The sequence below is a fragment of the Scyliorhinus canicula genome, chromosome 26 (assembly GCF_902713615.1).
Source record: "Scyliorhinus canicula chromosome 26, sScyCan1.1, whole genome shotgun sequence".
NCBI classification, from domain to species: Eukaryota; Metazoa; Chordata; class Chondrichthyes; order Carcharhiniformes; family Scyliorhinidae; genus Scyliorhinus; species Scyliorhinus canicula.
Genome location: NC_052171.1, coordinates 4,782,420 through 4,801,151, shown reverse-complemented (window position 1 = coordinate 4,801,151; position 18,732 = coordinate 4,782,420). Strand labels below are relative to the sequence as shown.

Sequence of the window (18,732 nt, the reverse complement as noted above, 5' to 3'; positions counted from 1 at the left end):
CTCTGAACTGTTCTGAGCTTTTGTGTGCTGAGATCACAGATTGTGACCGCTCCCAACTGACCAATATTCAATTCCTCAAGGTTCCGACCATCACTCAAAAGTGCAAAATCAACGACTGAGCCTGGGCTGTAATGAAACCGAACACGTTGGGTAGGATCTTTAAACTGACTGAAATGCAGACCAGAGGCACAACTTCAGTTCAGTGGGACTGCCACTTCCAGAATCACAGAATACGACAGTGCCCAAGAGGCCCTTCGGCCCATCAAGTCCGCACCGACACATGAAAGGCCCTGACCTGCTCATCGAATCCTACTTGCCAGCACTTGGCCCATTGCCTTGCGTGCCAAGTACTATCCAGGTACTTTTTAAAGGATGTGAGGCATCCCGCCTCTACCACCCTCCCAGACCATCACCGCCCTCTGCGTAAAAACGTTTCTCCTCAAATCCCCCCCAAACCTCCCACCCTTTTGCAATAAACGCTAACATTCCATTTGCCTTTTTAATTACATGTTGTACCTACATGCCGACTTTCTGTGATTCATGAACAAAGACACCCAGATCCCTCTGCCCATACTCGCAAAGGAAATAGATTCATAGATTTTTACAGCCCAGAAAGAGGCCAGTCAGCCTTTTGTGAATGGCATTCTCATTAAATAGGCTCGACGGTTGGACTGTTCCCTCTGAGTCAAGAGGCTGTTGGTCCCAGCTTCAATGTAGGCCTCCAGCACATTATCTAGGCTCCTAGTGAGGGAGAGCCGTGGGTGTAATCCTTTGAATGAAATGTCAGGGTATTGCCCGGCTGCCTGCTAGGATACCCAATGGTATTTGTAATAGCCCTTACAAGACCCAAAGAGATGACCCAATTGATCTCCCAGGGGGCTCGTTGAATACCAGCCCCCACGCTGAGGGGCGGAGGCCTAGCAGCTGGGGCTTGATGAACCAGGAAGTTAAAAGCTGGCGAGGATTGAAACCGGGACATCGGATGGTCCCGGCTGGGACTGATGTGCTGCACACTGCATTGGGGGCTTGTTTTACTTTGACAGAATAGACCTGTGTGTTTAAGCCAACTTGGGAATCCTGTGAACATTATAGTAATGTTCAAAGAAGAGCTGGGAAATTATTGTCTCCAATAACATCACCACCCAAAATCTTTCAGCTGGGGATTTGTCATGTTCCAGTTTGTGGGGAATTAGAATCGTAGAATTTACAGTCCAGAAGGAGGCCATTCGGCCCATCGAATCTGCACTGGCCCATGGAAAGTGCATGCTACATATGCCCATACCTCCACCCTATCCCCGTAACCCCACCTGTCCTTTTTGGACACTAAAGGCAATTTAGCGTGGCCAATCCACCTAACCTGCACAGCTTTGGACTGTGGGAGGAAACCACAGCACCCGTAGTAAACCCACGCAGGCACAGGGTGAACGTGCAGATTCCACACAGACAGTGACCCAAGCTGGGAATTGAACCTGGGACCCTAGAGCTTTGAAGCAACAAGTGTTAATCACTATGGTGTCGTGCCGCCCCAAATTCTGTGAGTCGACTGTCACGTTGGCCCACAGAACAATTGTGACTACTTCCAGGAGTAATAATGTAATTGTGAAGCACTTTGGAACATTGTCAAGCTACAAAAGGAGTGAGCTGAAGGCAAGTTCTTCTTTTTCTTTGACTGTTCCACTCCCAGTCAACTCTTTCACAAGGTGTGAGCTGGAGGCCGAGGAGCAGATCAGTTGGTACTGCACTTAACCTTTGTCAGCCACGTCACAGTGGGTAGCTCACTCACTTCTGAGTCAGAAGATTGCAGGTTCATATTCCAACCCACAAACTTGAGGAGAAGAACCTAAGCCAACACTTCAGTACAGTACTGAAGGATCACCGCAATGTCTTTTGCATGAGATATAAAAGATCCACGGCACTATTTCAAAGAAGACAGGCGAATACCTCCTGTGAATCTTCAAAAACAGGCTATCTGATTGGCATCATACCATTGTTTGTGAGAGCTTGCTGTGCGCAAATTGGCTGCTGTATTTCCAACAATACAACAGTGACCGCACTGATTTAATCGGTGGAAAGACACGATACAATGCAAGTCTTTTCAAAGTGTGCTACAACTGAACAGGAAAAGTTATCTTTTTGCAAACTTCATAACATTAAAAATGCCTTTTAAAAATTTCTCACTTAATATGCGTGGCCTTCCAAGTAAACAGTACAAAACAAATCATTCTCTTGCTTTCATCCTGTTTGTGAGGGAGAAATATTGAACAGAACAGGCTGTTTCCATCCAACCTATTCACTATCTTTGTTGAGAGCACTTTAATAAATTGCACAGAGATGGAGTGCAAGTTTAATTGGACTCAGAATCAGAGATTGACATTGCCCTGTCCAGCCAATAAGGGGTGAATTACTGCCATCTGTGAGCTGGAAGCAATAACATTGGTTCTGTGGGTAATGGCATTCAAATGAAATTTTTTACAGTTTTCACCAAGCATTGTAAGTAAGGTGAAAGCAATTATCCTGTCTTCAAAGGAAGTCACACAGCAAAGATTATAATGATTGCTCTGTTCCTTGCAATGGAAAGGCTTCTGAGACAATAGCGTGGCGAGAAATAAAAACAGAAAAATCCAGAAGAGCACAGGCTCTGCGGTCAGATTGATGTTTCGGATTTGTGGACTTCACCAGGGCCGAAGACTGAAAAATAAACTGCCATTTTAGTCAGGCTGGAAGAAGTGGATGGGAGAGAATGAATAGATATGCCAGTCATAGCGAGGGTGTGTGTGAATGGACTGACAGAGCCTGCCAGCTGCTTTAACAGGAATCTGAGAGATGATATGGAAGCTGATCAGTCAATCCATGCAGAGTCATGAAAAGGACAGAATAACATGAAAATGGTAGAGGTTAAAAAGACATGGGACTGATGCACACGACAAAAAGTTTAGGGGAAATAGTGAAGGGAAAATGGGGGGGGAAAGACAATTTTACAAGTGTATCCCAAAAGCTTCAACTTGCTTAAGTCATGTGACTGGCCTGCGTAAAACAAATAATGAAGCAGGCCAAATGCAGCAAGAGCTGGACAATATCCAGGCTTGGGTTGACAAGTGGCAAGTAACACTCGTGCCACACAAGTGCCAGGCAATTACCATTTCCTACAAAAGAGGACCTAACCACCGTATGATTAAGTGGTATTACAATCACTGAGTCACCCACAATCAATATCCGGGAGGTTACCATTGATCAGAAACTGAACTGGACTAGCCATGTTAATAATGTGGCTACAAGAGGAGTCAAAGGCTAGTAGTCCTATGATGAGTAGCTGACCTCCTGACTCCCCAAATTCTGTCCATCATCTATAAGGCACAAGTCAGGAGGCTGATGGAATACTCTCCACTTGCCTGGATGAGTGCAGCTCCAACACTCATGAAGCTCAACACCATCCAGGGCAAAGCAGCCCCACTTGATTGCTACCCTACCCACAAGTATTCAATCCCTCCATCACTGAAGAACAGTGGCAGCCGTGTGTACCATCTTAAAGGTGCACTGCAGGAACTCACCAGCGTCCCTTAGGCAGCACCTTTCAAACTCATGACCACGCCCATCTCGAAGGATAAGAGCAGCAGAGGTTCCCCTCCAAGTGACTCACCATCCGGACTTGGAGATATATCAGCCATACCTTCACTGTCACTGGGTCAATCAGAAACACATTTCATAACAGCACTGTGGCCGTACCTGCACCACAGGACTGCAGCGGTTCAAGATGGCAACTCACCACCACCTACTGAAGGGCATCTAGGGATGGGCAATAAATGCTGGCCTCAATAGCGACGCCCACATCCCGTAAATCAATTTTTTAAAATCTCAAATCCCCAACAACTTGCACCTTAAAAGTGGAATTGGAGAAATTGACAAAAATCAAGCTTCATCCCGAGGCTTCCTGGAATACTTGGTGATCTCGTCAATCACATATATTGGTACAGATTAATCCTGAAATTGTGCTAAAGTTCTCAATTGTGATTAATTGATTGCAACAGCTCACTGACAACTGCGACAATACTCAGACATTTATTGCTCACCCAACTGTAATAGTTTTCTTTAAGAACAGTGCCTCTTTACTAACATTACTTGGCTGTTAATACTAAAGCAGATGTCCATGCTAGAATGCAGGTGTGTGCCCCGGCACTCTGCTTCGCCGTTGTACCACTCCCCCCCCCCCCCCACCCCCGCCCCACACTACCTCCCAACACCCCTACAACATTTCTGTACACATGGAGCTTGTGGCCAGGCTTAAACCACAATACGCCTTTGAAGTTGGAAAGCCTAGGAGGTGGTACCCTCATGAAGTTCACCCTGGCACGACTTCCGATGTGTCTGAGCTTTCAGTCCTTTCGAGAACGGACGGTTGTTTTCTTTCCCTTGAATGTTTCCTGTCCAATTTAATTTTCGGGGCCAAATGACGGAGGAACAAGAAGGTATGAAGCCTCCAATGGCAGCAAGTTTATGAACCTCGGTGTTTGGGCAGAAGTTTACAGACACCCATATGAAGGAGATTAGTTTTTGGTATAATCGCGTCCTTTTCTTGTATTCTTCAATGACTTTGTGATATAATGTTCACAGTGCATCTGTACAATTATTTTGTTCCACTCTTTCTGACCAAGGCTCAGTGAATTTTTAAAAACTGGTAATGGCATTGCTTTTCCAAAACAACTTATCACTATCAGCTGCAGAACAGACCGTTCAACAACCCCAGATTTAATTTCAATGCAATTACCATGTCATTACTACATCCCTCTCTTGATTCACAGAGCCAAAGTCACTATTGTTGGCCAGAAAGCCTGTGTCAATCCCTGAATTCAACACCAGCTGCAGAAAAATTACTGAAGTGTTTTGAGACTTTTGCTGAGACAGGTGGCGAAGGTTTGGATCAACAAAGTGGAGGACTGCAAGCACTTTATAATCTAATTTTTATTAACATGAGCAAGGCATAATTTATTCAAGAACTGCATGCGTCATGGTTATATTTTGGGCTGATTGTTAAATTGGGGGGGGGGGGGGGGAGGAGTGGAAATAACTTTAAAATAGAGCATCCAGACTCAGCTCAATTGGCTTATACTATGAGCATAATGGATTTACAATGCTGCAGATCCACAGAGGTATTCAGATGATCATCATCAGAAAGCTCAGCAGGTCAGCAAAAATGCCTTTTTGACATGCCAGGTTCCTGAAATTGAATCAGGACAGACAGTCCTTGCATGCCACATGCTCCAGAACTTGTGAAATCTTTTAAATTTAATTTTCTTCAAAAATGCTCGGTTCACAGTGACCGTAAAACTGCTGCGATTAATTTTATTTTCACCAATCCCATTCCTGCTCTGATTCTACACTGCCGTAAGACAGTCGTTGGGGTGGAGTTTGAATCACAAACGAGCATTTCTTTTTACGACATAGTTCTAAATGAATGCAGAGATAACTTACCTAAATGCCAGATTGAAGCATGAGGCATGCCTGGGTGGTCAAATCAGCTTGATATTCTCTTTTGCTGGAATGATTCATTGTAGGTTAGATAGTGATGTAACTATTGACCTGTGACAGTTGAGTTTGTTGTAGCATTCTGGCTTCGACCATGCATTAATTGCCTCCCCTTAGCCAGCTCCACTATCAGGAATCAATAATATATCTGCTTTAGCTTACCAAATACTATAACTACTGCCTCCCATCCTAACCCCCCCCCCCCCCCCCCCCCCCACCTCCCCATGAAAAAAAATAGTAATTGCTGATCAACTGTTTACTTGCTGGCCTCAAGATGAGCAGGTATTAATTTGTAATGATACTTCGGAGATGGGCAATAAAATATTAACTGGAGATCTAAAGGAATACAATATTATGTCAGAATTACTGATTTTCTTCAACATTGTGCGCACAGCAATGCAAGCTAAATGGTGTTATGCTGCAGGCCACTAAACAAGTGAGGGGATTAGTGGTTGCCAGAGCAGATAGACTGCTGAAGCCATCAGCACAGCCTGTGATAGCAGTAAAGCGAGCAAGTGGGATCCTGGGTTGTGTAACCAAAAGATTACAGCACAAATCTCCAAATGGTGCTGGGTTTGTACAGGTCACTTACTCAGCATCACGCACCATACTGTATGCGGTTTCAATCACCATATCAAGGGGAAATAAAGCTGGACTTTGGAGAGGGCGCAATCAGGAGCAGTCAAAGTGATTGACTTGGTGGAACTGCTTGTGACCAAGTAGAGAGGTGAGGTACCAGGGATCATCATACCCAGAAACAATAAGGCCAAGATAAACATCAGCGTGTTTAAAAGTGTCAACCTTAATAGGTCATATTGTCAGGAGTTAGGGGAGAGAGAACTGTTCACCAACTTTGCACAAGGAATGAGGAATGATTGAAATGGGTATCCAGGGAGGCAGTAATTCATGATTATCCCAGGAAACTTCAGAGACAGTTGGACAAGTATCTGGAGAAGTTTTGATCAAACGGTACGAGAAGCTTGGTGGGACATGATATTCACCAGATGCTGGAAGACTGCAGTGCCCCCCTCCCCCTCCCCCAGCCCTGTACATTCATAAGTTCCAGTATCAGGTAATGTTGTGTTGTACAGCGACTGCCAGCAATTACAGCATGAAACCGAATGTGCAGGGAGGGAAGGTTAGAGTCTTATGGTTATGCCAGTGAGGAAACTGATTCAGATAAGCCTCCTTTCCAAAGAAGGTTCTATCAAAGAGAGTTCTATCAACACTCACTTCTGCTTTCCACTTCCCATCAGATTTATCCTCTGTTCTCTTTCACCACTCCGTTTCTATTGCGGCTCCACTTTTACCCTGACTGTGGCCCGTGTGGTCTGATTTAATCAAACAGCTTGCTGTGGTCAAGTAACATCATTTTTTTGCACTCTGAACTGCCGGCAATAGTGAACTCAGACAGAGCAGCGTACATATGGTGTTAATTCACTTTGTTATCCAAGCTGCAAAAAGACAACATAGGATAAACATTAACGGTCTTGAATATATACACTGGCATTTATATATAAACAAAGTGCATGATACATGGCATATAAAAACAGATAAGGCTGGCAATGGAGAAGAATTCAGTCAGTGCTTGGAAGAAAAATTGATAAGATAATGTCTCTATGGAAGGACTCCGATAAAATTTCAACCCCTTTATTTCCCACAGATGATGACAAAAGCAAATTCAAAGCATTTTCAGTTTTTATATCTGGGTTAACAAGTCTATGTATTTTTTTCATTACCAATACATTTTCAATTCTAGACCTCAAAAAATGCTAGATTGTAAAGCGCTTTGGGTCATCTGAGTACACGGAAAGTTTCCTGAGAACTCTCAGCCCTCCAATGTCTAAAGTGAGCAGCCGACTCCAGAGCCAAAACCAGACTTAATTTCATTCAGTCTCTCTCACACACACACACACACACACACAGTCCAGTAATGAGATGTAGTCAAAGGCAGCTTATTCTTCAGTTCTCTTGCTCTTGGGTGATTGAAACAAATTTTTGGGCCATAACTGTTGTCCTCAGTGATGTCAGCAAAGCTCGTAACACAAAGGCAAGATACCAAAAATACCAGAGCCGCAATATCTGCAGGCTCCTAATTGGTTCACTCACTGAAAAGCCATCGGTTTGATCTCTCATCAAAACATTAGTTAACCTTGGAATTAACTCACCCATATGGGTGAGATGTGGTATTTTAGCATTTATATTTTTGTGTTTGTGGGAGAATTTTAGCCTGCCACATTCATTGTGAACAAGATGAGAATATTCTTTGATTATCTGTGCAAAGACTTTACTGTGCTTTTTTTCAAAGTCAACTGCTGGCTTATCTATGAATCTTAATAATGCATGCATATCAGGTCCTGTGATGGAAGTTTGATCCTGACGACATTTCAATGGATCACTGAGTGGAACGACCGCCTAGTAGAGGTAGGAGTTCTCTTATCGATGTGATGAATGGGCAGTCAGACTGTGAACCTCTACGACCTCCTTCAATATGGGCCTGATGCATCCCACCCCCTTGATCTACCCTGGTGCCAGCAAGCAGCCTCCAAACCCCATGATTTTGACTTGTCGGTGTTGTGCGGCAGGGGAGGCAGCAGGAAGTCAGCCAGCCAGGAAATATGACCCAAGAGTGTAGAGGTGCCAGTCTTAAACTGCACTCGATCAATTCTTCAGCTGCCACTGAAACTCACTCCCAGTTAAATTCCACCTCCAATCATGCTTTCTATATTTTGAGGGGAGACAGTTGTATAGCTTGAGTGTCACTGGCTAATGCCAGCCAGGTTAATTTTGTACAGGGTTCAAATCCCACCCTGGCAACTGGTGGTATTTAAATTCAATTAATGTGAAATTGCAAAGCTAGTGAAACGATTGTCGATTGCTGTGCCTCCCGATTTTGTGCACTCACTTTAGGGAAGGAAATCTACCATCTTTACCTGGCCCGGAAGTGACACCAGACCCAGAGCAATGTGGTTGACTCTTAACTCCCCTCTGAACTGGTGTGGCAAGCCACTCAGTTCAGGGGCAGTTTAGCATGGGTGACAAATGCTGTCTTGACAGTGCTCCCCACATCCCCTGAAAGAATACCTTTTAAAAATTATGCATCTATGATTCATCTTCAACATGGTGCTCAAATTATGATCTAAATTCATTGTGAGACTGAAAATAATTCAGCTTTTTTTCCCCAAGTCCTCGAATACGAGGAAAGGCTGATTTGTAGGTCAATTCTATTTTTTAAACTGTGGTGTCCTATTTCTTTCACTTCCATCGAGGTTTCCCTGCACAGGTCTTAACAATAAAGTTTGGAAAGCAACATCTAAAATATTCAATATAAGCTCCAGTCCAATATGATTAAGATAGTGTTCATTTAAAAAAACACACACACAAATAGGTGCAATCTGCAGTCGAATTTAAATTTGGTGCATGGTGATTTCCTCCCCCAGGGATGAATGATTATTTTTCGCCTTCAGCTACAAAAGGAATAAGTCTGCAAAGTACAATTTGGGCAATGCGGTGAAGAAACTTTGCAAATTTGAGAAGACATTATTTCCTTCAGTCCCCTGGTTTCAGTACAAAATAAAAGATACATCCTCCTTTAGTTTTAAAAAAAACCTCACTAAATACGATGAACAAATGATGTTCCAATTGCATGTGAGGTAAACATGAGTCAAGATTAAAAAGAATAAAGAGAATAAAGATCTCTCATCTCCCTGCCTCTTGGAGCAATCAAGCAAGAGCCAACTCCAGCTGAGCAGCCTGGTTGCCAAGACGGGAGCGAGAATGATTGACAGAAGCTTAATCCAATCCGATTAAAGGATTCTGGGATTGGTATCCAATGGTGCGGCGGCAGGAGGCAGGGGGCGGGTCTGAGGCGGGAGCTCCCATTGTATCCAGTGCAGCTCCTCAGCATCAAATGTTACAGTTACAGACAGAGGGTAAAAAAAAAAGATACGGTGATGATTTTATTCCCCGCTGTCATCTTGTGAATGTTTACCTCGAATGGCTTACAGTGTCTCTGTCAAACTACAGCATAATCTCTGTGTGGCTCCTTCTGGATATTACGGAGAGGCTAGCTTGGAATTGCAGGTAATTGTGAAGTGGGGTTTTCCTTGTTTAAAAAAGAAATCAAGCATTGTAACTTTCTTTTATTCCTCTTGCAGTTCTCACCACCGAAAGGGTTTGAGGTGCTAAAACTTGTCACACTTTCTGCAGCAAGAGTTGCCCTTTTTTTTTTGCTGAAGTTTTTTTCTGCATCCTGCAAGGTAAAAATGAGGCAGCAGTGGGTTGCACTACAATACCCATATGTTGTGCACTGTTTTTGCTCATTGTGTCCTGTTTTCATACATGCAGATGGTTGCCATGGATTTTGAGGTGGCAGAGAAAAGCATTATGTGCTCTGTGGACTTCAGTGCACGAAATAGTCTTTCAGGCTTTGGATGGTTCATGGCATCAAAGGCTCACCTTTACTAAAATGTCCTTAATGTCAATGCTTCACGAACAGGATACTGCGACATATTCTTGGTAGAATTTTGAATGGCACAAATTAAGCATTGCAGGATTTGTGCAACGATTTGATATGACAAACAGGAGCTTAAGAGTGGCAAATCCAAACCAGCCTTTGCTGCGTCGAAGAGAGCACGAAATGTTATACATCTCCAGTGTCGATACCCACATTTCCAAAACAGTGGCATGGCTTGTGATTTTAAACAAAATGACTATTCAGATTCTGTAAAGTGACACGAGAGAGAGCTGCCAGGGCATTAAGTTATTACAGAAGCAGTCAATCAGCACTAGCTGGCTGTGCCATATGCTGCCAGACATTTAAAATTTATGATCTTCTGAAACACAAAATAAACTTACTGTTCCAAATAATTTTGTCAATAATAGGAAATATGGCATTGACAAATAAGGTAAATAAACAGACATGAAAACATATTGGGAATAATGAGAATCTTACGATCTGTCATAAATATTTTTTGAAACTACACAGGTCAAGATCAGCACAAAATATATTTCTTGCTACTGCATGCTGAAAAAACGTGCTGATAATTGTATTATTTTATGAAGCAAGTATGATAAATGTAAGTTAATATTTAACAGCTGCTTTAAATTGGCCAAATATAAATGACCTCCCTTCAGAATCAACTAGAAATATTTATTATAGCCCCTAGCTGCATCTTAGTTTGAAGAGTAGATTTGCTATTCATGGAAAAAAATGCGAGTACAGTATTTCTTCTCATCCGATAGTATTAGGCTTGTGATTCTGGGGCACAAGGAAATCATGTTTTCAGAAGGCTAACCAACCTCTGAAGACTTTTGTGGCTTTAGAAGCCTGTTTTCTTTGCAGTTGAAGTCACTTTATACTGGTGTGTGAAGCCTCTGAGCAATATGGTGGGACAAACCTGCTTTCAATCTTGGTTGGGTTATGAGGGGGAGTTGCTTGGTGCAGGTGAAGCATTAAATCCCATCCAGGAGAAACGAAACGCTGAAGCAGGTGCTCTACCAGCACGGTAGCACATTGGTAGCACTATGGCTTCACAGCGCCAGGTTCCCAGGTTCGATTCCTGGCTGAGTTACTGTCTGTGTGGAGTATGCATGTTCTCCCTGTCTCTGCGTGGGTTTCCTCCGGGCGTTCCAGTTTCCTCCCACAAGTCCCGAAAGACGTGCTCTTAGGTGATTTGGACATTTTGAATTCTCCTTCTGTCTACCTGAATAGACACCGGAATGTGGCGTCTAGGGGCTTTTCACAGTAACCTACCTCATTGCAGTGTTAATGTAAGCCTACTTGTGACAATGAAGACTATTATTATTATTTATTATGTTACCCATTAACACTTAATTCATAAGCGGCGTTGGCAGAATTAAACCTGGTCACTTGTTTGAGCCGATGGGAATGGTACCTGTGTGAGGCCTAAACAAAGGAAGAAAAACAGCTTAAAAAAAAAGGGGGGTCAGAAGAAACTAAAATCAGTGGACTTGCAATACACTGTGTTTAAAAATTGAATGAAGAAGCATTGATACAAAACGTGATTTCCTGGTTCATATTCAAGAGGAAGCATTTTTTATTCCCGCACTATCACTGTTCTTCAAGAACAGCAGAGAATGGAGAACATCATCTGGTTTTATCTTCTGAGCAGATGAACATATGTTGTTATCTGCCCAAATACATTTATTCCATTCTGTGCCCTCTCTATGTTTAAAGGAATGCTGACCAAATGTCTTCATATCTTGGACCTCCACTCTTTTCATTCCTGCTGGTCTCTTCCGCTTATAAGCAGCATGATTTTAAAATTTGAGATTGGCATTAGAAAATCATTACATCCTCAGAAATACTTTCTGGCTCAAGGTGTCCAACTTCTCACCTAAAAATAAAATGGACCAGTGTAGAAGTGTGATTTTGGCTGGTTGGTGCATTCTGAAATACACTGGGCGAAATATTCTCTCACATGTTCCAGTGAACAGACAATGAATAGCTCCTGACAAAATGTCACTTGCAAATGAATTCCAATTAGATAAGCATTAGTAAGCTTGCCTGCATTATTTTAATCAACTTTTAAGTTGTTCTGTCAAGGCACAATACCGTCCTTTCCAAGAATGAATGGAGTGTCAAAACCTGTCCTCTGACTTCTCACAATACGATTCTGGCAATTTGCAGGTCCTGAAAGTTGTCTTGTCATCCATTTGTCTCTTGGTTCCCCTGACTCTCAAACGGCACTTTCTCAGACCCGTGCAAGAACCCTGGGGATCGATCACATTCTGCAGCCAATGTGCAAAAATGGTAGGCTGTGACTGCACATCAAGGCAATACCAGAACATAATAGGCACAACAAAACCATGAATTTCAATTCAAATAGCGTGGTCAGATTTGGGGAAAAATTTAAAGCAAATTTATGTTTTGCAACTTACATTACGAAACTCTGCTGCCACACTATTGTGTTAACCACTTTGGTAAAATGGTGCTTCACAATAATACTTTATTTACTTGCCATGTGGTTTTGAAATTAATACTTAATGCATTCACATGGCCTTCCTTTACTTGCTATTTTCGGGGAAACATTAACCCAATTAGGGATCGGCAATAAATGCTGACCTAGCCAGCAACACCCTCATCGCGTAAAATAATTTTCAAAAATTCTGTCTGCAAATTATTATGTGCTCATTCATTAGTATTTCACAATGTGAAGACAACCCAGCAGAGCACTAAACTGTCAAGTCTGGAAGATATCCAATTTGTTTTCAATTGTATGGCAAGTTACCTTACTTCAGTAAGGCCAGCAACTGAGTTAGTACAGTTAGTCTGGGGGAAGGAGTTGTCCCTGCATAGTAATTTTCCTTCTTGTTGGGGAATTGTACATATAGACACGAGATAAGAACAGGATTGAAGTTGGCAATTTTGGCAACACAATTTGGCCACAGTACCAGGAGATAGAACCTAGCTCGAGCAATAAGTAAGGCATATCTATGGAGGAAGCTCAGGCAGAAAACCAGAAGTGGCAGGCTAGTCACAACCTGGACCTTGAGGCTGGAGGAGATTGTGGAGTGAGGATGCTGCAAGGCAATGATGGGTGTGAAATTTGTTTCAAAGATGCTGCATTGGGGACAGAGAGTAAATGAGTGTCAACAGAAACAAGTTTTATAGATAACAACATTTTGATAATATTAGGAGCAGAAGTTTTGGAAGCATTGGAACTTGGATATTGTATAGCTTGGACTAGAGATGAATGGGGCAGTTTTAAAAATGTTTTAATGTTGAGATTGTGCCAGTTACGCAAAAATCAAAGAGTAGGGATATTGCATTTCAAGGTCAGTTTAGGGTCAAACAGAGCAGCACGTTGCTCACTACCTCGACTGAACAAGTGAAACATTGAGTCAAATATCCAGACTCAGTGGAATTGTACCCGAGGGCAGTGTTTTGAGTAGAGGTGGGCAGAAATTGGTATCAGTGCGGATCAGCATTGGTGTGATGACCTGGATTTCCTTGCTTTGGTTGCCAGTGGCTTAAGGATGTAACTTTTGCTGGTACTTTTATTACTTGAGTGACTTTCCTGGTTTGGGTTTTCACACATCTCCATGACTCCTAGTGGCCTCTTCACTCAGAAGGGGGAGTCTAGCTGTACCAGGGAGGAAAATGCTGTGCTGTTGCAGCACCTGAAACACAAAGAAAAAAACCTGCAAGACCTTCAGAGCAAGTGAAGTTAAATGGTGCCTCCGGGAGATCTGTCGCCAGTTGGAGTGGTGACAAAGATGGCAAAAAGAAAGGATCTTTCCTCCTTGCTCCTGAACCCCACTACAACCATCTCTGCTTCACCACACCAGAACCATCCAACAATGAATGAATTCCCTGAAGGAAAACACAGGCCAGTGCCTTGAAAATAGCTCAAATTGCCTTCATCAAATTATAAAGCCAGAAAAAATAACTTAAAGGGGCATAAATGCATTCACACTGAGGCTCTGCTTGGGGGAGAAAAGCACATTTCAGCATTAACTGGGATATTGATAGAGTAAATAATGAGAAGTTTGGATCCAGTGGTGGAAGATCAGTAGCCAGACTTAAGATAATTGGCAGAGACAAAGTACTTTTTTTAAAAAGAGGGTTTTGTTTTTAGATCTTGAACCGGCTGCCTGAAAGGGAGCTGGAAGTAACTTCCGTTGTAACTTTCAAAATGGAATTGGTCTTTTAGTTGAAGAGCTCCAAGCTACAGGGCTATGGACCAGGTGCAGGAAGGTGTGATTCGAAAGGGCATGGCATCTGTTGTGCTGACATGGACAAGATGGGCTGAATGGCCTCCTGTGCTGTAACTTTTCTATGACACATCGGAAAATTTTCAAGGCAAAGACCTGCAGGTAATGGGGAACTGCTCCAGGTCACTGAAAATCCTAAACAGACACTATTTGGCGTCCATAACTTCTGCAACAATACAATGTGCATTTGCAGGCTTTTACAGATCAATTTGTGTTAAACAGGGACCTTTCTGTCAAGCAGAAAAACAGTAGTGCTTAAAATTAAAAATTTTCCATAACATTTGACTTAGAAATTGCTGGAACAGATCTCTGCACAGCAGCAAGGAATTTTCAGTTGATATAGGATAAGTGCTAAAACCTTGAGGAAAGACTGCGTTGCTTTCCGATGCACACTGTGCATTCAAATTTGATCGGTCAAGGGTGATTTCATGTGAGGGTCCCTTTAAGAAAGGGTGTTTTATCAAATGGCTTCAATAATGTCATTGTGTGGGTGGAGCTGGGCTGTGATTTTTGTCTTTTACTTTCGTTTTGAGCTGGAAGCTGCTTTGTGGCTCTGTGGTTTTTTTTTGGTTTCGTTTTCTGTTGGGAGCTGCTTTCAAACAAAGAAGGTGTATTTTGGTCTCTCTGTATGCTAAAGAATGTCTCCAAACCACGAGACAACTTCAAAGTAATACCTGTTTCTGTAAGGAATGCAAACCTACTGTTTTGTAGAATAAAAGGGTGTTTGGCTTATGGATGTTGTTAGGAAAGTTATTAAGGGTTCCCTATAGAGTACTGTATCTTTGGCGGGGGTTATTTGTGTTGGTCGTGATAAAATGTTTATTGTGTGTTTATAAAATGTTAACTGTATTCATAGAATAAACATTATTTTGTTTAAAAATACTTAAGATCTCTGTTCCATCACACCTGGAAAGTGGGCCCTTGTGCCATTCATAACAAAAATCTATTAAAAATTGTAGGTCAGGTGAACTCCATGATATACTTTGATGTTCCCTAAACCTTGGCCCACAACAGTGACAACAGTCAATTATGTAGGCAGTGTCATCCCCTGCCCCCTTTATCGGGTGCTGACAAGGCAGATGTAGATAGGGGGTGCGTTCAAACGGCCAGGTTGCGCCCCAAACGCAGTGCACCACGGCGCAGCATGGCCAATAGAAGCCAGGAGACTTCGCTCCTGAAATCTACCTGGCTCGCAGTTTCTGGCGAGATATATCGCAATCTCGTGAGACGTTGAGCATGTTTGAGACAGAAATGAATTAATATCTGGAGACAAATGGCCTCGAGGGATATGGGGATAGGTGATCAAATTAAATTGCAGAGCAGACTCAACCACTATGTCTCCCAACAACTCGCCACCTCCAATTTCCTCCTGAATGTGCTGATCCCTTTTTGGTTGGAAATGTGCTGGAATACAGTTCCTCATGTTACCCTCAATGTTTGACTGAAGTCGTGACTGAAGACAGTAAAAGAAAGATTTCTATTTGCATGGCACACATCCCAAAGTACTTTCCAGCGAATTAAGGAGTTCTGAAATGCAGTCATTGTTGTAACACAGGAAACAGGATAATCAACTTGAGGAAACCCGAGCTCCCAGAATCAGGTGGGAAAAGGTTAATTGGCCATATAATCTGTTTTTAAGATAATTGAGGGATAAATATTTCCCAGGACACCTGGGATAAATCCCTGCTCGTCTTTGAAATGATGCCTTTAGGGGTGGCACATTGGCACAGTGGTTAGCACTGCTGCCTCACAATGCCAGGAACTTGTATTCGATTCTATGTGGAGTTTGCACTTTTCTCCCCGTGTCTGTGTGGGTTTCCTCCAGGTGCTCTGCTTTCCTCCCACAGTCCAAAGATGTGCAAGTTAGATGGATTGGCCATGCTAAATTGCCCCTCAGTGTCAAAACGGTTAGGTGGGGTTACGGGGATATGACAGAGGAGTGGGCCTAGCTGAGGTGCTCTTTCGGAGGGTCTGTGTCGACCCAATGGGCCAAATGGCCTCCTTCTGCACTGTAGGGATTCTATGATTCTTTCTCCGCCGGAAGAGCAAATGGGGCTTTGGTTTAATGTCTCATCTGATAGGCGGCACCTTCAAGACGTGACACAGGAACTAGATTAGCCGCATACGTTGCAATCAGGGGCTGATTTTCAAACCTCGCTGTTGCAGTCTAAGTAGCCAGTTGTGGCACTTGAGCTGTTTCCCTGGCAGAGATCAGTTAGCTCCATACAGACATTAACAATGAACCTTCCATCCTGAAGACCTAAACCACACATGGTACAATTACTTTGCAAGCGGCCAGGCAAACTAAGTTTCAGATCAAACCCTCGCAAGACTCTACTCCACAAGTCCGTCTCTGTCAAATAAAAATGTTCTGAAACATTAATGAGCCACTTCCAACAAATTGGAAGAGGTTTTTTTTGGATTGGAGGGAAATATGCAGGGCTAGCCCGCGGGAGTTGTGATGGGACGAGAAAATGGGACTAGATACGTTTTGATAATTTAGACTTTAGTATACAGGGCAGATGACACAAAATTCAGAAATGTTATCAGTGAGAGGAATAGGAACAGACTTTAGGAGGACACAGACTGGGTGAAATCCCCAAAAGCACGGTGATCAAAGTTAATGCTGTGAAGTGATTCATGTTGGTGGGAAGAACGAGGAAAGGCAATACGAGTTAAATACTTCAATTTTAAGGGAAAGATACCTGAGGGTGTATGGGCATAAATTGTTCAAGTGACGACAAGCTGAGAAGGCTCTGGGGAGAAAGAAAAGCACCTGGGACCCATGATTTCACAAGTAGATGCATAAAGTACAAAAACATTGAATTTATGTCAAACCTTGTTAAAAATGATTAAGCCTCAGCTTGCGCATTTTGACCCAATCTGGGCAAGACACTTGAAGGATGTTAAGACCTAAGAATGCAGAGGTGATTTGTCTGCTGTGAAAGTGCCATTTTTAAAGTTTCTCGTGTATATTTATTTTCCCCCTTTTTCTTTTTAAAAAATAAATTTACAGCACCCAATTCATTTTTCCCCAATTCAGGGGCAATTTAGCGTGGCCAATCCACCTACTCTGCACATCTTTGGGTTGTGGGGGTGAAACCCACGCAAACACCGGGAGAATGTGCAAACTCCACACGGACAGTGACCCAGAGCCGGGATTGAACCTGGGACCTCGGTGCTTTGAGGCAGCTGTGCTAACCACCGCGGCACCGTGCTGCCCTTTCCCCCTTTTTTCTGATAGATTGCCTCTTTGTTGCAGTACCGTTCCCTGGTTTCTAGCAGCCCTGTAATAACTCGCTAAAGCATCAGGTCCCAGACAAGACATTGGCCGGGATTCTCCCCTACCCGGCGGGATGGAGTGTCCTGAACCACTCTGGCGTTGGGCCACCCCAAGGGTGCAGCTTTCTCCGTGCCTTTAGGGGCCAAGCCCTTACCTTGAGGGGCTAGGTCCGCGCCGGAGTGGTTGGCGTCCCGCCACCTGATGGGAAAGGCCTTTGGCGCCATGCCAGCCGGGGCCGAAGGGACTTCGCCAGCCGGCGGAAGTCCGTGCATGCGCCGGAGCGTCGTCATCCCCGCGCATGCGCAGGGGAGGGGGTTACTTCTGCGTCGACCATCGTGAATGCTTTGGCCGCCGCGGAAGGAAAAGAGTGCCCCCACAGCACAGGCCCACCCGCCGATCGGTGGGACCCGATCGCAGGCCATGCCACCATGGGGGCACCCCCCGGGGCCAGATTGCCCCCCCCCCCCCCCAGGACCCCGAAGCCCGCCCGCGCCGCCAGTCCCGCCGGTAAGGGAGGTGTTTTGATTCCCGCCGGTGGGACTGGCATGACAGCAGCGGGATTTCAGCCAATTGCAGGCCGGAGAATCGCCGGGGGAGGCCCGCCGACAGGCGTGGCACGATTCCTGCCCCCGCCGAATCTCTGGTGCCGGAGACGACTGGGGCGGAATTCACGCTGCCCCCTGGCGATTCTCCGACCCGGCGGGGAGTCGGAGAATCCAGCCCATTGTTTCAAATGGCTATTTTACCAGAGAGGGAGTTGACCCTAATTACTTTCCTATGTATATGGACTGTCCACTAAATATAGTGGACAGTCACCACCACGACTATGTTCGACAATCTGGTCAGCTGCAGTACGGTGTTGAGCTAAGCTCAGAAAGTACGTAGGATGATTCTTGGGACTCTCTGGATCCATTTGGCTCAGAGTGGCTGGCAATATATTCTGTCACCGAGCATTAATTCTGCTTCTCTAGATATTCATTCGCGTCTCGTGGGTGTTGATGACAAAACCAGCATTGATTGTCCATCTTTAATAGTCCATGTGAAGGTGATGGTGGTGAGATGCCTTGTTGAACCACTGCAGCCACCATGCATGGGTGTGGAGAGAGCGCATTTTGAAATGAGTGCCGATCAAGTTGGAAGCTTTTGTCTTAGATGTTGTCAAGATTCTTGTTGGCGAACTTAATAATCGT

The 18,732-nt window shown here is 43.9% G+C and overlaps 1 protein-coding gene across 3 annotated transcripts in view; it reads left to right on the top strand.

The window, feature by feature from the left end:
- Positions 1-9,393: 9,393 nt before the first annotated feature.
- Positions 9,394-18,732, top strand: part of zmat4a (zinc finger, matrin-type 4a) — a 173,258-nt gene continuing 163,919 nt past the window's right edge. For all 3 annotated transcript variants that reach the window (XM_038785612.1, XM_038785610.1, XM_038785611.1), the window contains exon 1: positions 9,394-9,603. In XM_038785612.1, the coding sequence (XP_038641540.1) occupies positions 9,517-9,603 (87 nt within the window). In that variant the 5' untranslated portion in view covers positions 9,394-9,516. The remainder of the gene's footprint in view (positions 9,604-18,732) is intronic.